The sequence below is a fragment of the Penicillium cosmopolitanum genome, assembly GCF_028827165.1.
Source record: "Penicillium cosmopolitanum strain IBT 29677 chromosome Unknown utg000008l:1.0-4398992.0:1.0-4402845.0, whole genome shotgun sequence".
Classification (NCBI taxonomy): domain Eukaryota; kingdom Fungi; phylum Ascomycota; class Eurotiomycetes; order Eurotiales; family Aspergillaceae; genus Penicillium; species Penicillium cosmopolitanum.
The window spans coordinates 3,587,867-3,607,581 of NW_026622678.1; the positions used below are offsets into that span (position 1 = coordinate 3,587,867).

Sequence of the window (19,715 nt, forward strand, 5' to 3'; positions counted from 1 at the left end):
AGGCGATTGAGGTAATGCTGACAAATTGATTGACTTAAGCCTGTAGGGATACCACTCTGGCTTGATTGAGTTTATGTTTGGGGAAGGTGGATATGATATGTATTAGCCGTACAAACGGGTCCTTCTTATACCCATTCTTCCCGTATCTCACCCAGGGTTCCATTTCCTGAGCCTAGGCCCCAAGGTAATTGCGAGAAAAGTTCACACGACTGAACTAATCGAGATACTCATGTGGCCGATTTGTTAGCTGAACCTCCAGCTGGACTGATGCAAGCGGAAGTCATAACCTTGCTGCACCGGAAACAGCCATGAAAAGGTTTTATTCCTATGGGCTGGTCATGCTGAGATCAGACAGATCCATCTATACAGAGTATGACATTGATGTTCTAGACGATGTTAACGTTCATAGAACATCGGCTAGAATGTCAATCATCTCACAGATGATGTCATAGAACGTCGGTACATCAATTCTCTTATCCTCAGACTCATTTTTATGTTATAGATGTAATTTCCATGAGTGATCTCGGAAACGCTCGCCTTGTGTTAGACCACAAGCCATTCATCTCGAGAGATCAAACTCTGTTTGTGGTGAAACTCAGAGTAATTATTTGATTGGATTGTTTCCCTTCAAACTCAGTTCAGTAAGATTCGGTAAGTTATGTATTTATGATCGAACCTCAGTAAAAAGATTGTCGAGTTGGAAAATGACGGAATAGACTGAGAATGTTGCCCATGGTGCATTTTTGGTCCTTTTTCTCTGAGCGACAAAGATGCCAAAACAGCGAGAACCAAACCAAGCGCTCGAATTTTTTCCTATTTATCTCTCAACTCGGCATCATTTTCCACTCGGTTTTGTTTCAGGCCACAGCGTGCGAAGCGCACGTCTCAAGTACTGATAATGTAAGGGTTAGGAAGCCACCGCAAACCTAACAGAATCCTTTGGCTTAATCTTTTCTAATCTACGATATTGTGGCAAGTATCTGACCCCGAAAATGCGGATTTTTCGGATCGGCGTCCTTGCCTTTTTGCTCGGCATTTGCGTGGGAGATCAGTCTGCAGACCCTGAACTTCTCACGAAACCGTATGTCCCCCCATGGGCGACCCTGCCGGATACTCCCTCCCTGCCAACGGCGATCGAGACCGGCTACGTTTACGTCGACAATGAGGCGGCCATTTGGTACAGTTTCTACGGGCAACAGCTCTCCCACCCACTGAATTGCGGGCAGATACCGGTGTTGTTCCTGCACGGTGGTTTCGCCAACTCCGATTATTTTGGCCATCAGATCAGGGCACTCCTCGACTTGCCCTTCACTCTGATGGCGATCGATTCTCGAGGCCAGGGGCGGTCCACGGACGGATCGGGGCCGATCACATACGATCGGATGGCGCGCGATGTCCTCGCGATACTGGATCATTTTCAGATCCCCAAAGTCGCCTTGGTTGGCTGGTCGGACGGCGCGATCATTGGCTTTGACATCGCCATGAACCACTCCTCCCGTCTGGATCGATTATTCTCCTTTGGCGGAAGCTACGATTTCTCCAACGGAAACACGACGGTCGAGACTAACCCAATTTTCATCGAATATCTCAAGCGCACGGAGCAGGAGTATAAGCGACTCAATCCAAATCCGAAACGCTGGCCGGAACTGTCCGACAAGATGAACGAAATGTGGTCTACCCTGCCAGTCTGGGATCAAGAATCGTTTGGCCGGATACCGACACTATATGGAGACCAACCGGCTCCTCTGGTATGGATCGTGGATGGAGACAACGAAGAAGTGGTGAATCGGACCGTACCTGCCGTCCTTCGTGACTGGGTAAGAAATCACAAAACGTAGGGGCCTTGGAGATGTCATCGTACTGATCAGATCTTTGTCTCAGATCCCTGGTTCGGGGTTGGCCCTTTTACCCAGCGTCAGCCACTTCGCGTAAGTACGTTTCGTATGAGAGAATGGCTTACATGCTTACGTCCTTATCAGATTTCTACAAGACCCTAGAACATTCACCGCATTGTTGCTGAGGTTTCTTGAATATGAGTGAGCATCGTGGCCCCTCTCACCGTTGAGCAGGAAGTTGCAACCAGTTAGTATACCGATATCTACTTTCTACTATTCTACCATTATTTCCCGATATATAATCAAGGATGCCAAGTTCCGGGTTGAAACAAATAGAGTAACTGACAGGCTCAAATGGTCTGAAATAATATGAACTCATTTAATATATAATACGACGGGTGGCACGTCCCCCGCATACATAACTAGCAGGCTCAGCATCATGCCCACCTGATAAAGACTTCCCAATGAAGCATGACGCCCAGAAAGAGCCTAGTACGTAAGAAAAAGGAGAAAGTGGCGCACGTCGATAGGAATTCTAGTCCGTCCTCTGATGAAGCCATATATTCTTCTACCATCCAAGCAAATACTCGACCTCAGATTTATCCAACCCCTAGCTACCCTTCATCATCTGTCTCCCTGTCTGTCCAGCCGTCTGTCGGTGACGATGAGCGATATGATGAGATGTAATAAACTTCTTCAAGTAGAGCTACCCACAGGTTCGACCTAGTAAGCATAATAAAGACTCGTCTCATCATTATTCTGGCGGATCTTGCGGTTGGCGCGTTGCAGCCAGATCCTCATGGCCCAGGCACAAGCCGCGCAGGTAATCGAGAATGCGGCGCTGGATGCCATGGCGATTGTGTAGCGTGGCTCGTCGGAGGATGGCCAGAGGTACTGCTCACAGTTAGGACCAACTCTCCTTTTCGAAGGATGAAAAGGGAAGGAAAGGGGAGACATACCGGAGTCCAGATAAACGAGATATTAGCACAGGTGTTGACGATAGCCAGAGCTGAAGCTTTCTTCTCCTTTGTTTGACCGCACGTACTCGAGACCCAACCGAGGATGATTGAGTTGACTATTCCGGCAAATCAGTAATCAGAGACAAAGTAAGAAATTAGCCTGCATTGTAACATACCAGCATAAGTACCAATCGCAAAGACACACATGGCAAAATACCTCGCACCGGTATTCAGAGTCGCACATCCAAGGACGAACCCGAAGATCGCAACCGCCTTCGCAAAGGTGATATGCCATGTTCGCTCGTTCATGCGGCCAGAATTCCAGGACCAGTATACAGATATAATACCGGCAATGAGATAAGGCGGGCATGTGAGGACTAGAGTGATTGTAGTATTGAAGCCGAGTGTTTCAACAGCTGTTGGAAAGAAGTTCTTGAAGCCATTAGCTGCGAGATGCATGTGCTGCATGAATGCGAATAGCCAGACTCGGGGATCCTTTGCGGCTTCTTTGACACCACTGAATGTGCTGGTTTGGTGGCGGGCTCCGACGGTGTCAGCAAGGATGCGCTCGTGGGCGAGCTGCCGTTCTTCTTCGGTCAGCCAGCGGGTGTGGAGAGGGTCGTCTGGTAGCACGAAGACGGAGCAGACGGCTACGACAAAGGTTACGGCACCCTGGAGAATGAAGAGCCACTGCCAGCCGCTGATGCCAGCGAGGTCATCCATGCCGTGGAAGATACCGGCAGCAATAAGGCCAGCGAAAGCTGTAGCGAGAATGTTGCCGGTGTAGAGTATGGAAATGCGGGTCGCGATCTCCTTGCGTGTGTAGAAGATCGACAGCATGTAGAGAGCACCAGGGTAGTATGGTGTTTCTGTGACGCCGAGGAAGAAGCGAACTAGTAGAAGGCCGGTGAAGTCCTTAGCTAACGCAGTCAACGCACTAACAACAGCCCATGCGGCCATGGCACTGGCCATGTAGTATGAAGGCCGTAGTCGCGTGATCAACATGTCTATTATATCGTTAGTGGTTAGACAATGTCAGGCGTTTGCAGACAGATAGACTCACTGCTAGGAACCTGCCCAGCGATATAGCCGACAAAGAGAATGGAAACACAGGTCTGGTACTGGGATGAAGAGAGGTTCAGATCGTCCTCAAGGTCATTCAACCGTGCCAGAGCGATGGCATTACGATCGAGGTAGTTCAGCCAGTACATCAGCCATAAAGTGGGCATAATCCACATGTCGAGCTTGCGGACCAAACGAATCTCAGCAGGATCGGTCTTTTTGGTCGCGCCAGAGTAGTCGACATCCTTCAGCTGCTTCTGCTTCTCTTGGTCGATGGTGTCTTCACGGTGCAAGACACCGGGCTTTTCGTCATCAATCTCCGGGGAGATCTTGTCTCCAGTCATGGCGCCGATATTGTTTGCAGAGGGAGACTGACAGTAGGATGCAGTGCGACTGCAACTTGAATTGTTCCTTCATCTTTTCCGACCTGGCAGGTGATTTTATATGATTTCGCCTCTGTGGTGGTCCTGGTAGCTTCACAGCATATCGCGGGGAAAGCTGGCTTGCCCCGGACATGTCACCCCGCATCCTGCCAATGTGGGCCCCATTAGATCAGACTAACTGAGTTTAACTCAAGAGCTAAACCAGACAACGGAGACCCAATGAACGGCATGTACAGGCCCAGTCTTGCCATGCCCAGCATTAGCAAGCACAACGAGTCGGCATTCTGGTCCTATGCCAGGTGAAATAGGTCTCCAAGAAGGAGGAGAAACCCCGAGTCGAAGGTTGAAAGACAAGAAAACCAAGAGCTCTTGAAATCTGGATGGCCGACGACTGGTCGATTTCCAGCTTCCAAGAGAGCACAGCCTCGTAATCCGTGCTTGGCTGGCAGCCACTTCGAATAAAACGGCATACGGACAGGACATGTCTGTGAATGGGGAAGTAAACTCCGCCAACAGGCTATATCTTTGGCTTGATCCCCTGCTTAATTAACTTTGCGTTCTCTTGTGGCTGCGTGCCAGATGTGCCGGGTGTCTTGGAACCATGATAACACGATATTGCCAAGCTGAGACAGTATTATGCGGGATATTATTGTCTTTGAGGTTTGTTGATACATCGGCTTATTCTCGGGTTGCCTTCAAACGTAATCTCTGGTTGATGCGCTTGGCATGGAGAACAGAAGGGTCGAGCCTTCGGATAATCTCGGCACTTGTTGAGCCAAGACATCTAGCAGGGGAGGGATGATTATTCGCTTTCTCGGCGGCAAGGAGTAGAAAAGGCGTTCATTTTAGCGATTAAAGAAGCGATATCCAATTTGTTCCGCTGAATATAACTTAACTGTTAACTTTGAAAGTGGGTGTACTTTGATCCAACCGAGATCTCAAACGCCCACCGGATCTCTCCCAGCGAGATGAAATTTCGAAGCCTGTGGGGAGCTCCGCCAGCCTGAAAACCACCAATTCGAGCACCAGGCATTACGCTGTGAGTTTCTTTATGATCAAGATAATTTCTTGAACCATAAGCCGCAGAGGGATGTTAAACTCGTGCGGTATACCAACACGCCGACAACCACAAAGCTAATAATGGAGCAGAGCGCTGGGCAGGGTATAGAAAAGAGCGAATGTCTCCTCTGCAATTTGTCTGGCATCGATCACGTCTCATCTCCTTTCGGTTGATTGGCTCGCCAATTCTCATCCTCGACAGGTGCTGTGTAGAGCAAGTCAGAGCGGTCAGGCCGCACTCAGTGACTGGGATCGGATTGCTCAGTGAGTAAAAAGCGGCAAGGGAAAGCCAAGCCTTGCCAAACATCAATCTGTCTTCCTGTCTATATGCAGCTATACAGACTAAATATTGTCTGCCAGGTGGGGCTTTCCTTTCTCGGCTGCTACCCCAATAAAACTACTTCCTTTATACTAATTAGTCGCATCTATTGAGTGAATGTCAATCAAATCCTTAATTAAATTAAAGCTAAGCATTACCGTCGGAATATGACCTGTCATTCACCACAGAATTTAGGTCAGGGACGAAGAATGCCTTTAAGGAATGTATCCGGATTCGGTGGGTATGCCTTGAACATGTAAAACAATGCTGTGTAACAATTGATCAGTAGTGGCATGTTGCGGCTTTATAACAGGATAGAAGTGCCGTAGATCATGCTAACAGCGCATTGGGATATTCTCCCCTTAATAACATATTATCTGGCTCATGCTTTCCATTTCCTTCTTGTATATTGTAATCTATTGGGATCAGGGTATAAATATGGTTTAAATCTCACTACAGTAAGAAGGTTCAAACCACTTTCTTTATCCTATTTATTTAAAAACAAACACAAAAACCGGAAACTATTCAATCATCTTATTTCATCCAAAGTGCAGCTGTGTATCCTCGCTCCCGTCTTTCTCTTCGAGGCCACTATGGTCGATGGTCGCTCAGGCCCCAGCTCCCGGTCAAGTCAACCTCGACCAGCTGAATGAGGGCCAGAAAGGAAGAACCTGAACACTGGAGGTGTCTGTATTAGGGGAGACGACTGTTACGCTGTAAGCATTCTTCTTCAAATATACTAGACCTTGACTGACGCATTTGATATTTACAGCGCGGGTGCTGTGTTATAAGTCTTTAACAAACACAGAATCTATACTAATAATAGTTATAACTGATGCTTATGGCAGGGTGCCAGTTCATCTGTACTTTGAAGCTGCCAGGTACGTCTCCCACGACTGTGTACACTACAGAATATGAAATAACAGACAAACTCTTTCATAGTGCCAAAATCATACGTAACTCCGTTGTCTGTCTGGGCTGTCGGTTTTTAATATCTTGCAAGTCGCAGAGCAAGATCTCTTACAGGTTACATGTTGGGGGAGTAAGGAAATGGAGTAGAAAAAAAAAGAAGAAAAAAACCGCCTTTTCTCCTGAATAACGCGTAAAACGCGCTGATCAGGCTATGTAGACGTTATAGCTATACACTCGCCGATTAGACTTGGCTACTTCCAACGCGTCTTCCCCTCTGCGGCTTTACCACGTCAATCTTATGGATGGGCCTAAGCCAGGTTTGTTCCAACTCCCCATGGAGGTGTGTAGCTAAGATTGTATAAAGCTTCTAGATATTGCTCAATAATGTATTAGATCAAGATAATAATGACGTGAAATATAGATTGGCCTTCTAGCTCACGTCACATTTTCAGCAGTGGCCATGGTTCAATATGTTTAACAGATGATTCCTATATCTGTGGTGATGCTATTGGGAAGTTTGCATGCTATTTGATCTTGTCTTAAAACACATGATGAAAGATGGCGCTGAACGCATGCTTGTCCTTCTCAAATAATCTCTACAGGCAATAGACAAAGACCTTGGCTGGTTCACTTGTTCTGGAATTTCTGCTGGCCGAAATCCAGCGAACCACCAAAGTCCGACGTAGCGGGCTTGATGACTGCGCTTACAATAATGTGGTTCCTCCAGGCCAAAATAACGATAACCCTCATTCCATTCATACCAAGGTTAAGCCAAAAGTCGTCTTTCCTTTAAGCAACTACATGGACGTTCTTTGAGTGGCTGGGGGTTCCATCACCATTCAGAACGAAAAGCATATAGTACCCAGGTAGAGCGACACCAGCCTCACCGGGGATTAGGAAGGTGTACTTGTTGCCATCACCATCGGCCTTTTTCAAATCGACGGCGATGCGACGTTGATCGGTATTCACTGTGTGCGTGGTGGAACCATATCGGATAATCGACGCAGACTTGATATCGCTATCAGTGGTGAGTTCAACAGTATCGCCGGCCTTAACAGGACCCGATGATACAGTGTTGATCGTGGGACGAGTGCGAGGGGATCCATCTTCCTTTAGGAGGTAGGCTGGTGTGTATATTTGACCATCAAAGTGATTGGCTTCACAATCTCCACAGAGACCGCCACCGCCAGTGAAGACGGTACCATCTTGCAGTAACAGGGCGATGCTGTGGTAAACACGAACGATGGTATTCGTCAGAAGAGGTGTCCACTTGCCTCCACTGGAGTTGGAAGGATCGGGTGTAAACAGCTCTGGGGTCATCTGGGCTTGATCTTCTTTGAATGGAAGGCCGACCACCTGGCCACCGTGGACAAACACCGTGCCATCCGGAAGGACAACGGACGAGTGGAAGGTTCGCTTGTACTGCATACCATCACCGGCATTTTGAGTGACTTTGGCAGTTTCATTGACTTTGCCAATTTCAATGATGGCGGCATACTTGGTGGCCTCGCTGTTCTCGTAGTCTGGAGAGCCACCAAATCCAAGGATTTTGCCCTGCTCGTACATGACAGCATTTCCACACATGGCATCCTTGTCACCAGTCCGGTTGCCGGCAGGGGCAGTAGTGCCAGAGCCTGACGTGCCGAACCAGTTCATCATCTCACTGGGACCGGCCTGGAAAACAGATCCACCAGTCCAACCAAAAAGCCAAGCGTGGTTGTCCTGTCGGTATGTCCGTTGGTCGTCGGTGAGCATCTTTGATGCCTGCGCACCATTGATCTTTTCCCAGGCGTTGGTCTCAGGATTGTAGACCTCGCCATTCTTGAGGCCAACACCTCCATTCCATGATCCCCCGATCACGAAGATGCGTCCATCGGACAAGGTGGTAGTCGCTTGGTAGCCGCGGAAGGTATTCATCATTCCTCCCTCGTACCATTCGTGATTGCTGGTATTGTAAATGCTGGTCTGTCCCGCGTCAACGCCGCCAGTCACGATAACCTTTCCATCTTGATCAATCGAGATACCCGGGCAGAACATGTCATGCTCAGTTTCATCAACTGTGCGGCGCGTCACTGACTGCTTTCCGCCGTTCCAGGTTGTGGTTTGGGTCTTGCCTGATTTGCCTTCGACGAAGATATTGTAGCCCCAAGAAGACCAGCCGACAACCTCCCCAGTCTGTACGTCAACAGCACCGCTGACAGGAACCAGGGGAAGGTCGATTGTAGGGCCCCATGCGCCGAGGGCGGGGTTCGCTTGGATGTAGACGGAGTTGTAGATCTTGATATCCTGAATAGCAATGCCGTTCGGAGCAGAGGCAGAGAGGCGAAGGTATTGGGCCTTTTGTGGTTGGAAAGCTGACAGTTTCTGGCTTTTGTCCGGCCACCAGGTTCCGTATGCGACCAGGGTCCAGTCCTCTTTATTGGTACTAACAAAGATTTGGTGCTCCTCGATGAGTGCCGCCTGCTGATCTTGCCTGGGGACCACAGTCAAACCACTGATGTTCCAGTCTGCTTTGCCCAAGTTGATGGTGATGTTTTGAGCAGTGGTTGTGTTGAGGCTTTGCCAATAGGTACTGTTGTTGCCATCGAAGGACTGCTTGCAGGTGTGGCCATCAGCCTCAGAGGTACAGTCGACTTGCCAGGTGTCGCGGGGGATGGGCTTGCCTTGTGGCAACGGTTGTGAGAGTGTTGCGACCTTGGTTCCATCAACGTCAGTCGTATCCGGGGTTGTTCCTTCTTGGTAAAGCGCCTCAAGCTCGGACATTTCCCGGGCAGCCCTTACGGTGCCTAGGAAAAGTAGCGCCACCCGCCAATCAGGCTTCATTTTGAGATTCAGTGTCTTATATGCCAAACAGAAATGCCCTCAATCTGGCGTTTGAAAATGATGGTCTCATCTTCACAGCGGAGAAACTCATGTTTTTAAGCCACTCTTTGGCCAGGGGCATGAAGCTCTACAAAGATCCGATGGCAACAACAAGCATTGCCGGGCTATGCCTGGAGCATAACGAATTATGCAAGGGCAGGTACCAATGTCTCCTGCAGAAAGAGGAATGCAGACATGGGTGGCAGACGATCAGGGCCCAGAATATACCTGAAGAATATTTCCACGCTTGTCACTAACTGATTGGACAGATGAAGGTCACAAAGAGAAGGGATGCTTGCTCCAGGCATTCCCAGAAAGAGCTTCTACACACTCACACATTGGTTGCTAATCGCTTCATGTCCACGGAATTTTCGAGCTTGAGTGTGTCGAACTCGGAATGCGGTCAAAATCAGGGAAAGAATATCCTCAGGGGAGAAATACCTAAGAGCAAAAATGTACTGGCAGTGGACAGGGATTGACAATATCCAGTGGTGTATTGGCTAAATCAAGGAATGCGCTCCACTGCCATCAGTTAAGGTCCGCGGCCCGACGCGAAGGGCGCTGGTGCAACGCCCGGAAGTGGGAGCATAAAATGTGGGGCCTACATTAAGTTAGGGTTAGGTCCGCCTTCCACGTTCTACGGAAACCCAAAAGCCAAACTAGGCAATCAGTCGCTCAAACAACCCTCGGTATGGACTGTTACCGTACCATCGTAGGCAGTCTACATGTCGCTCGCGTTTCTGGCCTATGCGGACTATGAGGAAAAGCAAGCCCTAATGCGGAGGTGGAGGTGGAGCTGAATGCCACCAGATTCCATCGGCTCCAGTCGTTTGGATAGTAGTCGATATTTGCAATACGCACCATCTTATCGGTCTTTGGGTAATTTAACAATGTAATACAATGGTTTTTGAAGGAATGACTTGCACTATCGCATCGTTGTGTTTGCCTACCTGCTTTCTCCCAGTATAATGTCCGTTTTTACCAAGGAGTTCGTCAACCTTCTTGTTCGGCCAGACTGCCTGTCAAATAAAGGATGAGTATTTTTGTCGGCATAATTTACAGCCACGGGGCTGCATCAGATCGAAGAGATGAACCCAGAAGAATGCTACATGGCCAAGACTCTACCTAACCCTGGATGTACCGGACAAGTCAATCATGTACGTACACGTTTATTTCTCAATGTAATTTCCAATGATTTGAGTGGTGATGCAGGCAAATCCACGGCCCGAGCCATTCTTGCAAGTGGCTGGTGGTTATCTTTGGTTCATATGCCCGCTTCTGTTACCCTAGTCGCAAGGGATACCTTTAAAGTATCTCTCAAGCCTGGCTATTGTCATTGACCCCTGAGATACTAACACCAGTAGTTTTCATGATCTGCTCAAAATATCTTATTTGCTCCATAGAACAGATCGGCCACCTTCAAAGCAGTACAGCTTCTTACGAACCACTCAAGGGAATCAATGATACAATGAGGCTCATGACCTGGAATTTGCTCTCCGCAACCCGAGGCTCAAAGCGGTCGGACTCTACCCCATATCTATTACACAGGGACTAGACTGTCATTAGCCTTCTTGTGTGAGCCCTCATGTTTGAGTTTACGACTTTATAACGTAGTCTCCTTAATAATTTGTATTTTAGCGTTTCTTCCTCTCAAATTGGTCGTTAGATGAGGTGTATCAGAAACCATCTGCAACTTATCAGTGCACCTACTGCTCATTTCTTCCGCAAACAGAAGCAATCGAAGTTGACTAGAACTTTGTATGGGCGCCTCCACTTGGCATTGTTACATCAATCAGTGTCAATTCAATTACTTGGCAATATATCATAGTTGAGCGTTCCTTGGTTGACTATATATATGGACGCTGCTTGCGGGTTTCTTTCAAAAGAAATTGAAGCTATAAAGTGCACGTTCCCTTTAATTATTCCAGCCAGTTTGGATTTGCAACTTTTCGGAGCCAGAATTCATATTCAAGAAATCATCACGAGCAAAGAAATGGGGTCCACGGCTGCCAGCTTCGATCTGGACAACATCCAGGGTGACATCTGGTTAGCTTTAGAATCTGCAAAGTGCCTAGGATATTAGCGTTAACTATTATTTAGGCCTGGCTTGTTGAAGAGATACCAGAAATTCATTTTCTTCACCATCGACAACGCAACTACTTTCAAACCCATGCTGAAAAGGCTGGTGGATGATGAAGTGATTACCACTGCCAATGACGCCCTGAAGGATCGTGTGGCCATCAGCAAGGTCGCTCAGGCTCAGAAGGGAAAACCAAGCAAGCCGGGTATAGTTGGGAGCTTTCTCTCCTTGACCGAGACAACGATCAAATCCATCCACGATCTTCTACCGGAGCATGATCACATCCAAAGGGCTCAAGGATCGAGTGATATTGCCCTGGCCAGGTCAAACATTGCCTTCACCAACAAGGGCATGGCTAAGGTAAAATATGACTTCTTTGCCTTCCTGATTCCAGCCAAGTCTTAACGTCCTATGCTTTAGTTGAACAAAGACCTGCTCTTCAAAGATGACCCGTTTCTCAAGGGCATGTACGCAGATCTCCATGGCGAAGGCAGAGATCGTGAAGAGCAATGGCTTTCTGCATTCAAAAGCGACTCAGTTGATGGAGTGATTCATATAGCTGGCACCAAACACGAAGTTGAGGAAAAAGCGAAACATCTGGTTGAAAGTTACCTGGGTCAGAAGAGCATTGTCACGACAATCGAGGGTAAAGAAAGATGCGGCGCCGAAGGACATGAGCAGTAAGCAACTTGATACTGGTATTAGGAAAGATTTGACTGACCTGCTGCAGCTTCGGATACTTGGACGGCGTTTCGCAGCCACTCCTCAAGGGCCTGGATGACGAAGCTGCAGCGAAGCCAGGAGCCATCCCGCAACGAACTCGTCCTGGGTAAATAAGAATACTAAAGCTTACTTCCAGACGACTGACGTATGCCAGAATTATCCTATTCGGACACGATGGAGAGATGGACAATGAACCTCGGTTAATGCATCCACCGTGGGCCAAGGACGGCAGTATCATGGTTTTCCGCAAGATCAAACAACTCGTGCCGGAATTTGACAGGTATCTATCCTATTGAAAATTAGAAGCTATGATCTAATTTCCGCCGCTGCAGGTTCCTGGAAGCAGAGGCTCCAAAGCTCCACCTCACCGCGGACCAGCTTGGCGCTCGCATCGTTGGACGCTGGAAGAGCGGTAGGCTAAAAGTCGCTACAGCATTGCCCAGACTAGGCGCTAATCAAAGTTTTAGGAGCGCCTGTTCAGCTCCATCCCTGGGAGGACCCCGTCGCGAAGGAAACCGACCCAGCAAAGAAAAAGGAGCTCGCAACATGGAACAATATTGAATACCCCACGCAAGACCAGTTCAACTGCCCATTCGCCTCCCATATGCGCAAGACCAAGCCCCGATCCGTCATCGACAACGATGATAAGTTCGACATTATGCGCCGCGGTATCCCCTATGGAGAGGAAATGGATGTGGATGAGAAGAAAGGTACCAAGTCCCAAAAAGACCGCGGTCTTTTGTTTGTGTGCTACCAAACCAGTCTTTCCAACGGCTTCCAGTTCATTAAGAACCGTAAGTTGTGCCTCACTTTGGGACGATTGATGATGCCACTGACTTCCTCCTCTTAGGCTGGATCAACCCCGACACTTTTCCGGCCGGCAAAAAGAAGTTCACTGGTGGCAAGTATCCACCTGGGCAGGATGCCCTTATTGGCCAGTCGCTCAAAAACCCCATCGATGAGGATGACAAGCTCCTGCACATCATGGTCTACGATGATCACGACAAGGAGCACAAGAGAATCACTTTCGATCCCTGGATCGAAGCTCAAGGCGGTGATTACTTTTTCACCCCATCCCTGGATCTTCTTCGGAAGCTTGGTGCCTCCGCCTAAGAAGTGAGCTTTTTCCGTGATTTGGGATTTTGCGCCACTTATCTTTAATGCCGGTGGACTTCATTACAACACTCACGACTGTTAGATGACGGTATGTCTGATGAGAATCTTGACTGAGCCGGAAGCCCGTTGCGATATTTCTAATGTTCTGTCTGATGTCTGATTTTTAATCGCTTAATTGCCCATGTTAATTACTTGCTCCGAGTTATTGATTGATCTTTTACTTGTTCTCAGTTTTATTCAAACCTAGTATCCCCGTCGCGTAGAATGAGAATCGAAATCTATCGCTGAGCTTCTTAGCTTTTGAGTACTAGATTGATCGTCAATATATGCAGGGATTTTGGATAAACATGAGAGAACAAATTTGACAAAGAAATGCGGGGTTGCATTCAACCAATCAGTTGGAATGGAATTGACTTCGTTGACTACCGTTTAATCCCACGTGATGGTGTACTGCTTCGGACGTCTTCCGAGAATTCCATTTGCTGCCTTCCTCCTACATATATTTCGTGAACTGACAAGTTACGGCTTCGAAGATTTCTTGATCGTCGAACACGCTTGACGGAAATTTCGTACTTGAATTGGAACCGTAAGCCGTGGGCTTTGGGAAGTATCTGATCTCACTTTCCAGCGAGATTTCCCTCAACTCATAATAACAATTCTCCATATTCGTTTGACCTCGAATATCCTAGGATGCCGGTGTCTTCCGCCAAGGCCACCAAAAAAAGTGCATTCTCCTGCGATCAATGCAGAAAGAGGAAAGTAAAGTGCGATGGACATAAACCCACTTGCGTTCGCTGCACTCGCCGCAGCGAAACCTGTGAATACAAGCTTTCACCCACATTATCCTATACCCAGAAGCTTGAAAATAAGGTCAAGGCATTAGAGCATGCTCTTTCAATTGCAGAGGAAAACGGATCTACGTCTGATACTGCAGAGCAATCTCCCTCAAGCACGTCGACGGCTGCGGCGTTACCGCCTGCGCCAACAAAGCGGTATTTTAAGTCAATAAAGGGGCTGAAACTCGATAGAAAAGGCGCAATTACCTATCATGGCGCGACAAGCTTCTTTCAGCTACCAAGTTCGGACTTGAACGAAGCATTTGAGGGGCAAAGTGGGGGTGCTTTCGAAACCCTTGATGAGGGAAACCGAAGGAAAGAGAAGCTGGTCAACAATGCATGGCAACAGCGTGCTTTAGAGCGATTTTTGGAAACTCCAGTGTGTCACATCATTCCGTGGACCTGTAATCTATGCTGACACCTTGTTATGTGCTAGGAACCTTTCCAGTTCTTGCTCAATATTCACTGGTGTTGGATACAACCCTTGTTCAACTTCATCTACCGTCCTGCTTTCACACGTACGTTTTGAATACACGACTCGTGGTTGGACCTTATCGGTGTCATTAGTTTTAAATAACACAAGATAGGAGATATGGAGATCCTCGGCCCTTATTATTCACATACCCTTCTCAATGCCGTGCTCTCACATTCCGCCCGTTGGTGCAGATATAACGCAGAAATTCAGTTTCTCCTTGAGCCTTACGATAATGGAGCTCTTTTCTCAAGACAAGCACGCTCGCTGGTCTTTTCCGAAGTTTCGACCGGCCATCCAAAGGTGCCAACCATACAAAGTCTCTTGTTATTGAGCGCGCAAGAATGTAGCGCCGGAAACCGAACACAAGCCTGGCTATACACCGGAATGGCTATCCGACTGATTGAGGATATGGGGATCACGTTCAATACTGGTAGGAGCCAGTTAGAACTAAACCTTGAGGATGAGGACGTCGAAATCCGACAGCGCCTTTTCTGGAGTTGTTATTTCTGGGACAAGATGGTCAGTTTATACTTGGGTAGAACCCCGATGCTGCAGCATTCGGGCATCAGCCCCGACCAGATAACATGTCAGTATATTCCTTCGCAAGAAAATGCTAGGCCAGGTGCTTGAAGACATTTCCTGAGAGCTTTTGCGAGAATCATAAGGATTGCTAATGTACCACGTCTCCTTAGTGGACGATTCTGCAGAGAATGAACTCTGGTCCCCTCATGGGGTCGTGTATCCTGAAGGCTCAGAATACCCACCAACTATGGCGCACTCTGTCACTTGCTTTAGATGGATGTGTCGGCTTTCTATCATTTTTAATGAAATTCTCATCCACATCTATGACCCGACGAAGCCGCACACAGATGCGGAGGTGAGGGCTTGTTTACAAAGTGAAGAGCATTCCCTGAAACAGTATGTGAATATAATCGATATGTGTTTTCCGACTTTCCAATTATTGACTATCTCAGGTGGTGGGAAGATCTTCCAAACGTCCTCAAAATCGATACGGAAAACCTTCCGCAATACTGTCCTCCTAGTCACATTGTCACTTTGAAGTAAAGTCACCATGCCATCAATACAGCACTTTTCTAACATATCCCAGCTGCCTATACCACGTTTTCAAGATCCTCCTGTATCGGCCGATGCTGTTCCAAAAGGACTCGATGAAAGGCAACCGACCCCGAGCAAATGCGCATCATCTGCTAGAGTGCATCTCGTCTGCAACGTCAATCATTACAATCTATGACCTCTTCTGTCAATCCTTCGGGTTTGAATATACTGTTCTCTCTTTATCCTATGGCATCTATACCGCAGCATCCATTTTTCTCCTCCAGATCCAGGCTGCCTCACGCCCGGACGCGCAGGCTTTGCCACGGCTCAGGTTCTGTATAAGTGCCTTGGAGCAACTCAGCGTTTCAAACCCAGGTTTGGCTACCATACTTTTCATTTACGGGAACTTTATTAACGACCCCTGTAGTTGTTGAGAGCGCACTGGGTCTTATAACCGACTCATTGTCAAAAATAAGACCGGATATACTCCCCGTTGTATCCACGAACGACGAAGACAAAATTGCGAATGCCACATTACAAGCGGAAACTCAAAAAGAATTTCTCTCCGCAGAATCCAATCATACAGGTCACCGGACAGGGTATTTGGACTACCCCGAGCCAGTCATTTGTGGTTCCGACCCCGAAGAATTTACTATATCCGATGAGACCCTGGAAGCATTCCCATTTCTCACCCCCATAGATGCGGCGTTTGGAACTAGTTACCATCAAGCTTTCTAAATGGAATGTCTTGGAACATCCTATTATCTACCTTTCACAGGCGCATGATATTCCGTGAATCGGAGCTCAAAAATTGAACAACCTGCGCGTACATCGTGAATGTTATACCACTTGAAAGCTATGACAGAACTCAGGTCAGTCGAAAGAATGGTACTTGGTACGAAGTCACTTACCATTAAACGCATTAGACGTGGTGTTGTACCTCTCCAAAAGGCACAAATCCCCTCCCTCTCCGCAATCTTTGCCGCGCAGTCAATCATACCATTGTACTCAGATCTAGCGCTTTGGAGGCGCGTTTTGATAGTGTCGAATGGCATAGAGGCATATCTGTCTCTTGTCAGCGGAGGAAGTTCGGCTTCCCAGAGGTGCAGAGAAGCGGTGCATTAAGTACGTACACCGTAGTGATTCCGCTGAGAGCCCCTATCGCTAATGTTGTGCTGACTCTCCCGGAAAATTCAGGCCATCGCCTCGCAACTTCGTCCTCCAGTATCTCAAAGGTCGTAAAGCGCACGGCAGAATTCATAGCCTGTTTACCCACCACCGGTGCCGTGCCTCTCCAGAAGACACCAGCACCCTCATTTTTCAGAATTTGTCGTATCGTCCTGGTTATTCCCGAGTTCCCAGTTTCTGTCCTCGCTTTTCCCGCCTCGATCATTCTTGTCTTCAGTGCTTCCGCTGGCGTGACAACAAGAACCGACTCCGCAACCCCAGCCGTGATACCAGATAACAGCGTTGTTGTAGTTGCGTTGAAGGCCCCGAACGTATTGAGCCACTCTTTACTACTGGAAAATGCGAAAAACCGGATAGAAGATTTCAGGGCGTTGCTGCTTGCTAGAGCGGTACAACCGGCGTATAGTCCAGGTAAACCCTGTGTGCTGATAGTTGAACGAAGAAGGGAGAAGGAGGATGGGCGTGTGGAGATACCACTTTCAGGAAGCTGGCGTTTGGTTTTGAGGAGCTCAAAGGGGTACTATAATTTATAAGGTCAACTGAGTTAATGGTCTGGTAGGAGCGTGAATCCAGCTCTCCCGAAATAGGTCGCTTACAGTTATAATCGTCTCTGAGGCCCCCGCAATGCCACCTGCCAGAAGCTTTGTACTGATAGCCGGTGGGCTACTTTGATTTAACTTCTGTCTTCTTTCCATTGTTGCTCTTCTGCATTGAAATCAGTTAAATGAAAGAATTGCAGTATTCAAAGAATATGAGCTTTCTTCTGCTTGTGAGAATGCTCATATACTCACAGATCAAAGTACGACGTAGCATACGATGCAATGAAGTAGTAGCAATCCGACAAAAGTATAGCTTCAGGAAATTGACCAGGAGAAAGCTGAGATGGAAGGCTAGATATATTTGTAGGCGTGGGTGCCTAGGTGGATGCCACGGGCGTAAGGCATCCACAGATGATAACAACATCAGTTCGTTACACCCAGACGGACAGTGCCCGAATTATTAGGACAGAATTCACAACTCGGAAGTTGACCGAGAAGAAATCCGGAGCTACGACTGGATAGTTCCTAAAATTCTGCAGAGTTTAAGTCTGACTCTCCATGATTCAAAACGCCATCTACCTCAATATGCCTAGTTACCCAAATTTCGAACTATTTGAATACGCAGAGGGATTTAATACAAGAAAAGAGAGAAACCGTTGGATGCAGTGTATTTAAAATTGCTATACAATAGAAAACTTGTGGAAAAACGGGATTACGCGCAATGGCCTTTTTTACGTGACGTGCAATTCACAGTAGAACTCGGAAGGCGTAGAAATTCCAGTGCAGGCTTCGTCAAAAATATACTACGCACGTTTTCATCCTGCTCTAGGTGGCACTAGTGATTCTGTAAATCAAATTAGTCTATTCTGTAACTCTATGATATCCGACTTCAGGGTCATACTCCCCATAAAGTTTCGGCATTTCCTTTGAAAACTCTCTCGATCAGAGCATCATCGTTCCCGCACCATTCTATCAATGCCTCAATGTATGGTTTGATATCCAACCCCTCAAACCGAGTATGCGGCCAATCGCTAGCGAACACTGCCCGACTCATGCCGGCGACTCTTACCAATTCTTTCGCCAATGGTTCTAAATCTTCCCACGCCTCATCCCGACATATCCTGTAAGGTGCGGAAAGCTTGACATATGTGGTGCCTTGCAGTAGTAGATTGACCAGCGATTGAAACCCAGGAAGACTGTACGGGTCTTCAAAATGCGAATGGCCGTTGAGAGCCGGTGATCCAAAATGATCCAAACAGATAGTAACTCCCAACTTCGGCACGATCTTCTCCAAGATAATGACAGCATCAAGCGGCACGTACAGCTGTAAAACCCAATTGTACGGCCTTATTATATCCGCATATTTGTGTAATATAGTCACCATCTCCTCCTCCTTCATGCGTTTTCCGATGGATTGCGTATTGACACGGACTCCCCTAACCCCGAGCTGGTGCCAATGTTGCAGGGTTTCTGGGTCAATTGTTTCCGGGTCAAAGGTCACCACCGCACGCCCGTGATTTGGTCCCAGTGCGCGAAGTGCGTCTAGCATGCATGTGTTGTCAGTTCCGTAGATTGAAGGCTGTACGAGGACGACATTGCGGAGGCCGAGTGACTTCTCGAACTTCAGGGCTTCAGAGAGAAGGTGAGTTTTGGGTATGTATTGTGCGCCCTCGGCGAGGGTGTACTTGACTGGATCGGTCTAAAATTTGACAGGAATCAGTTTGCATTGGCTTTCCAAGGGTTTAGTTCATTCAAATTCCATTTATTAGCTTCGGGGATGGCCCTTCATATATGACCACTTACTACATGCATATGGCTGTCCCAAGACCCAGGGGAATCCGATTGAAGGGAAATCCCGCTTTAGCATGACCTGTGCTGATTTGTGGTCTATCATGTTTTAAAGATAAAAAGTGTAACAGCGACTGAACAAGCCGAGAAATGTCTTGATTAACAGTTCTGACGAATTGGTGCATCTGTAGAGCAATCATTGCGCTTGATGCGAGAGTGTTATTCGGAGCAGATGAGAGTGCGAAAAGCGTAGGAGGTGTATTAAGAGGGAAAGGAAAAAGTGAACTGGACACTCGTCTATGGGAAATTCCCCTGAGATATCTTACCAGGATCTTTTACAAGTCAAAACATTATGCATTTTGAATTCGGTACTAGTAGCTTCATATCCGATCTAGGGTTCCACAAAAAAATCAGAACAAGTACGAGTAAGACCCCAAATGTCAATTTCTCAGCAAATGTACGTCGTCGGCAACGCTTGATACCCTAAGAATTTCTGAAGATGAAGGTCTGCCTAATTAGCCCG

The 19,715-nt window shown here is 47.6% G+C and overlaps 7 protein-coding genes across 7 annotated transcripts; 3 read left to right on the top strand and 4 right to left on the bottom strand.

Annotated features, from left to right (window-relative positions):
• Nucleotides 1-992: 992 nt before the first annotated feature.
• N7509_007882 (alpha/beta hydrolase) lies at nucleotides 993-1,838 on the top strand (the record flags this gene model as incomplete). The annotated part of the gene is made up of 1 exon (XM_056632519.1): nucleotides 993-1,838. The coding sequence occupies one exon, from the start codon at nucleotides 993-995 to the stop codon at nucleotides 1,836-1,838; it is 846 nt and encodes a 281-aa protein (XP_056488070.1).
• Nucleotides 1,839-2,558: 720 nt separating this feature from the next.
• N7509_007883 (putative MFS transporter) lies at nucleotides 2,559-4,200 on the bottom strand (the record flags this gene model as incomplete). Its single annotated transcript, XM_056632520.1, has 4 exons — nucleotides 2,559-2,729; nucleotides 2,795-2,910; nucleotides 2,971-3,801; nucleotides 3,858-4,200. 4 exons carry the CDS (start codon nucleotides 4,198-4,200, stop codon nucleotides 2,559-2,561), a joined length of 1,461 nt encoding a protein of 486 aa, XP_056488071.1.
• A 3,118-nt stretch (nucleotides 4,201-7,318) lies between these two features.
• On the bottom strand, nucleotides 7,319-9,352 carry N7509_007884 (uncharacterized protein; the record flags this gene model as incomplete). The annotated part of the gene is made up of 1 exon (XM_056632521.1): nucleotides 7,319-9,352. The coding sequence occupies one exon, from the start codon at nucleotides 9,350-9,352 to the stop codon at nucleotides 7,319-7,321; it is 2,034 nt and encodes a 677-aa protein (XP_056488072.1).
• Nucleotides 9,353-11,384: 2,032 nt separating this feature from the next.
• N7509_007885 (Dyp-type peroxidase) lies at nucleotides 11,385-13,307 on the top strand (the record flags this gene model as incomplete). Its single annotated transcript, XM_056632522.1, has 8 exons — nucleotides 11,385-11,437; nucleotides 11,492-11,831; nucleotides 11,892-12,151; nucleotides 12,202-12,300; nucleotides 12,349-12,474; nucleotides 12,527-12,606; nucleotides 12,662-12,988; nucleotides 13,045-13,307. The coding sequence occupies 8 exons, from the start codon at nucleotides 11,385-11,387 to the stop codon at nucleotides 13,305-13,307; spliced, it is 1,548 nt and encodes a 515-aa protein (XP_056488073.1).
• Nucleotides 13,308-14,000: 693 nt separating this feature from the next.
• N7509_007886 (uncharacterized protein) lies at nucleotides 14,001-16,415 on the top strand (the record flags this gene model as incomplete). Its single annotated transcript, XM_056632523.1, has 7 exons — nucleotides 14,001-14,525; nucleotides 14,583-14,664; nucleotides 14,734-15,207; nucleotides 15,314-15,539; nucleotides 15,596-15,682; nucleotides 15,730-16,052; nucleotides 16,105-16,415. 7 exons carry the CDS (start codon nucleotides 14,001-14,003, stop codon nucleotides 16,413-16,415), a joined length of 2,028 nt encoding a protein of 675 aa, XP_056488074.1.
• Nucleotides 16,416-16,438: 23 nt separating this feature from the next.
• On the bottom strand, nucleotides 16,439-17,560 carry N7509_007887 (uncharacterized protein; the record flags this gene model as incomplete). Its single annotated transcript, XM_056632524.1, has 3 exons — nucleotides 16,439-16,742; nucleotides 16,811-17,385; nucleotides 17,462-17,560. The coding sequence occupies 3 exons, from the start codon at nucleotides 17,558-17,560 to the stop codon at nucleotides 16,439-16,441; spliced, it is 978 nt and encodes a 325-aa protein (XP_056488075.1).
• A 739-nt stretch (nucleotides 17,561-18,299) lies between these two features.
• Nucleotides 18,300-19,392, bottom strand: N7509_007888 (uncharacterized protein; the record flags this gene model as incomplete). Its single annotated transcript, XM_056632525.1, has 2 exons — nucleotides 18,300-19,103; nucleotides 19,357-19,392. 2 exons carry the CDS (start codon nucleotides 19,390-19,392, stop codon nucleotides 18,300-18,302), a joined length of 840 nt encoding a protein of 279 aa, XP_056488076.1.
• Between the last annotated feature and the right edge of the window lie 323 nt (nucleotides 19,393-19,715).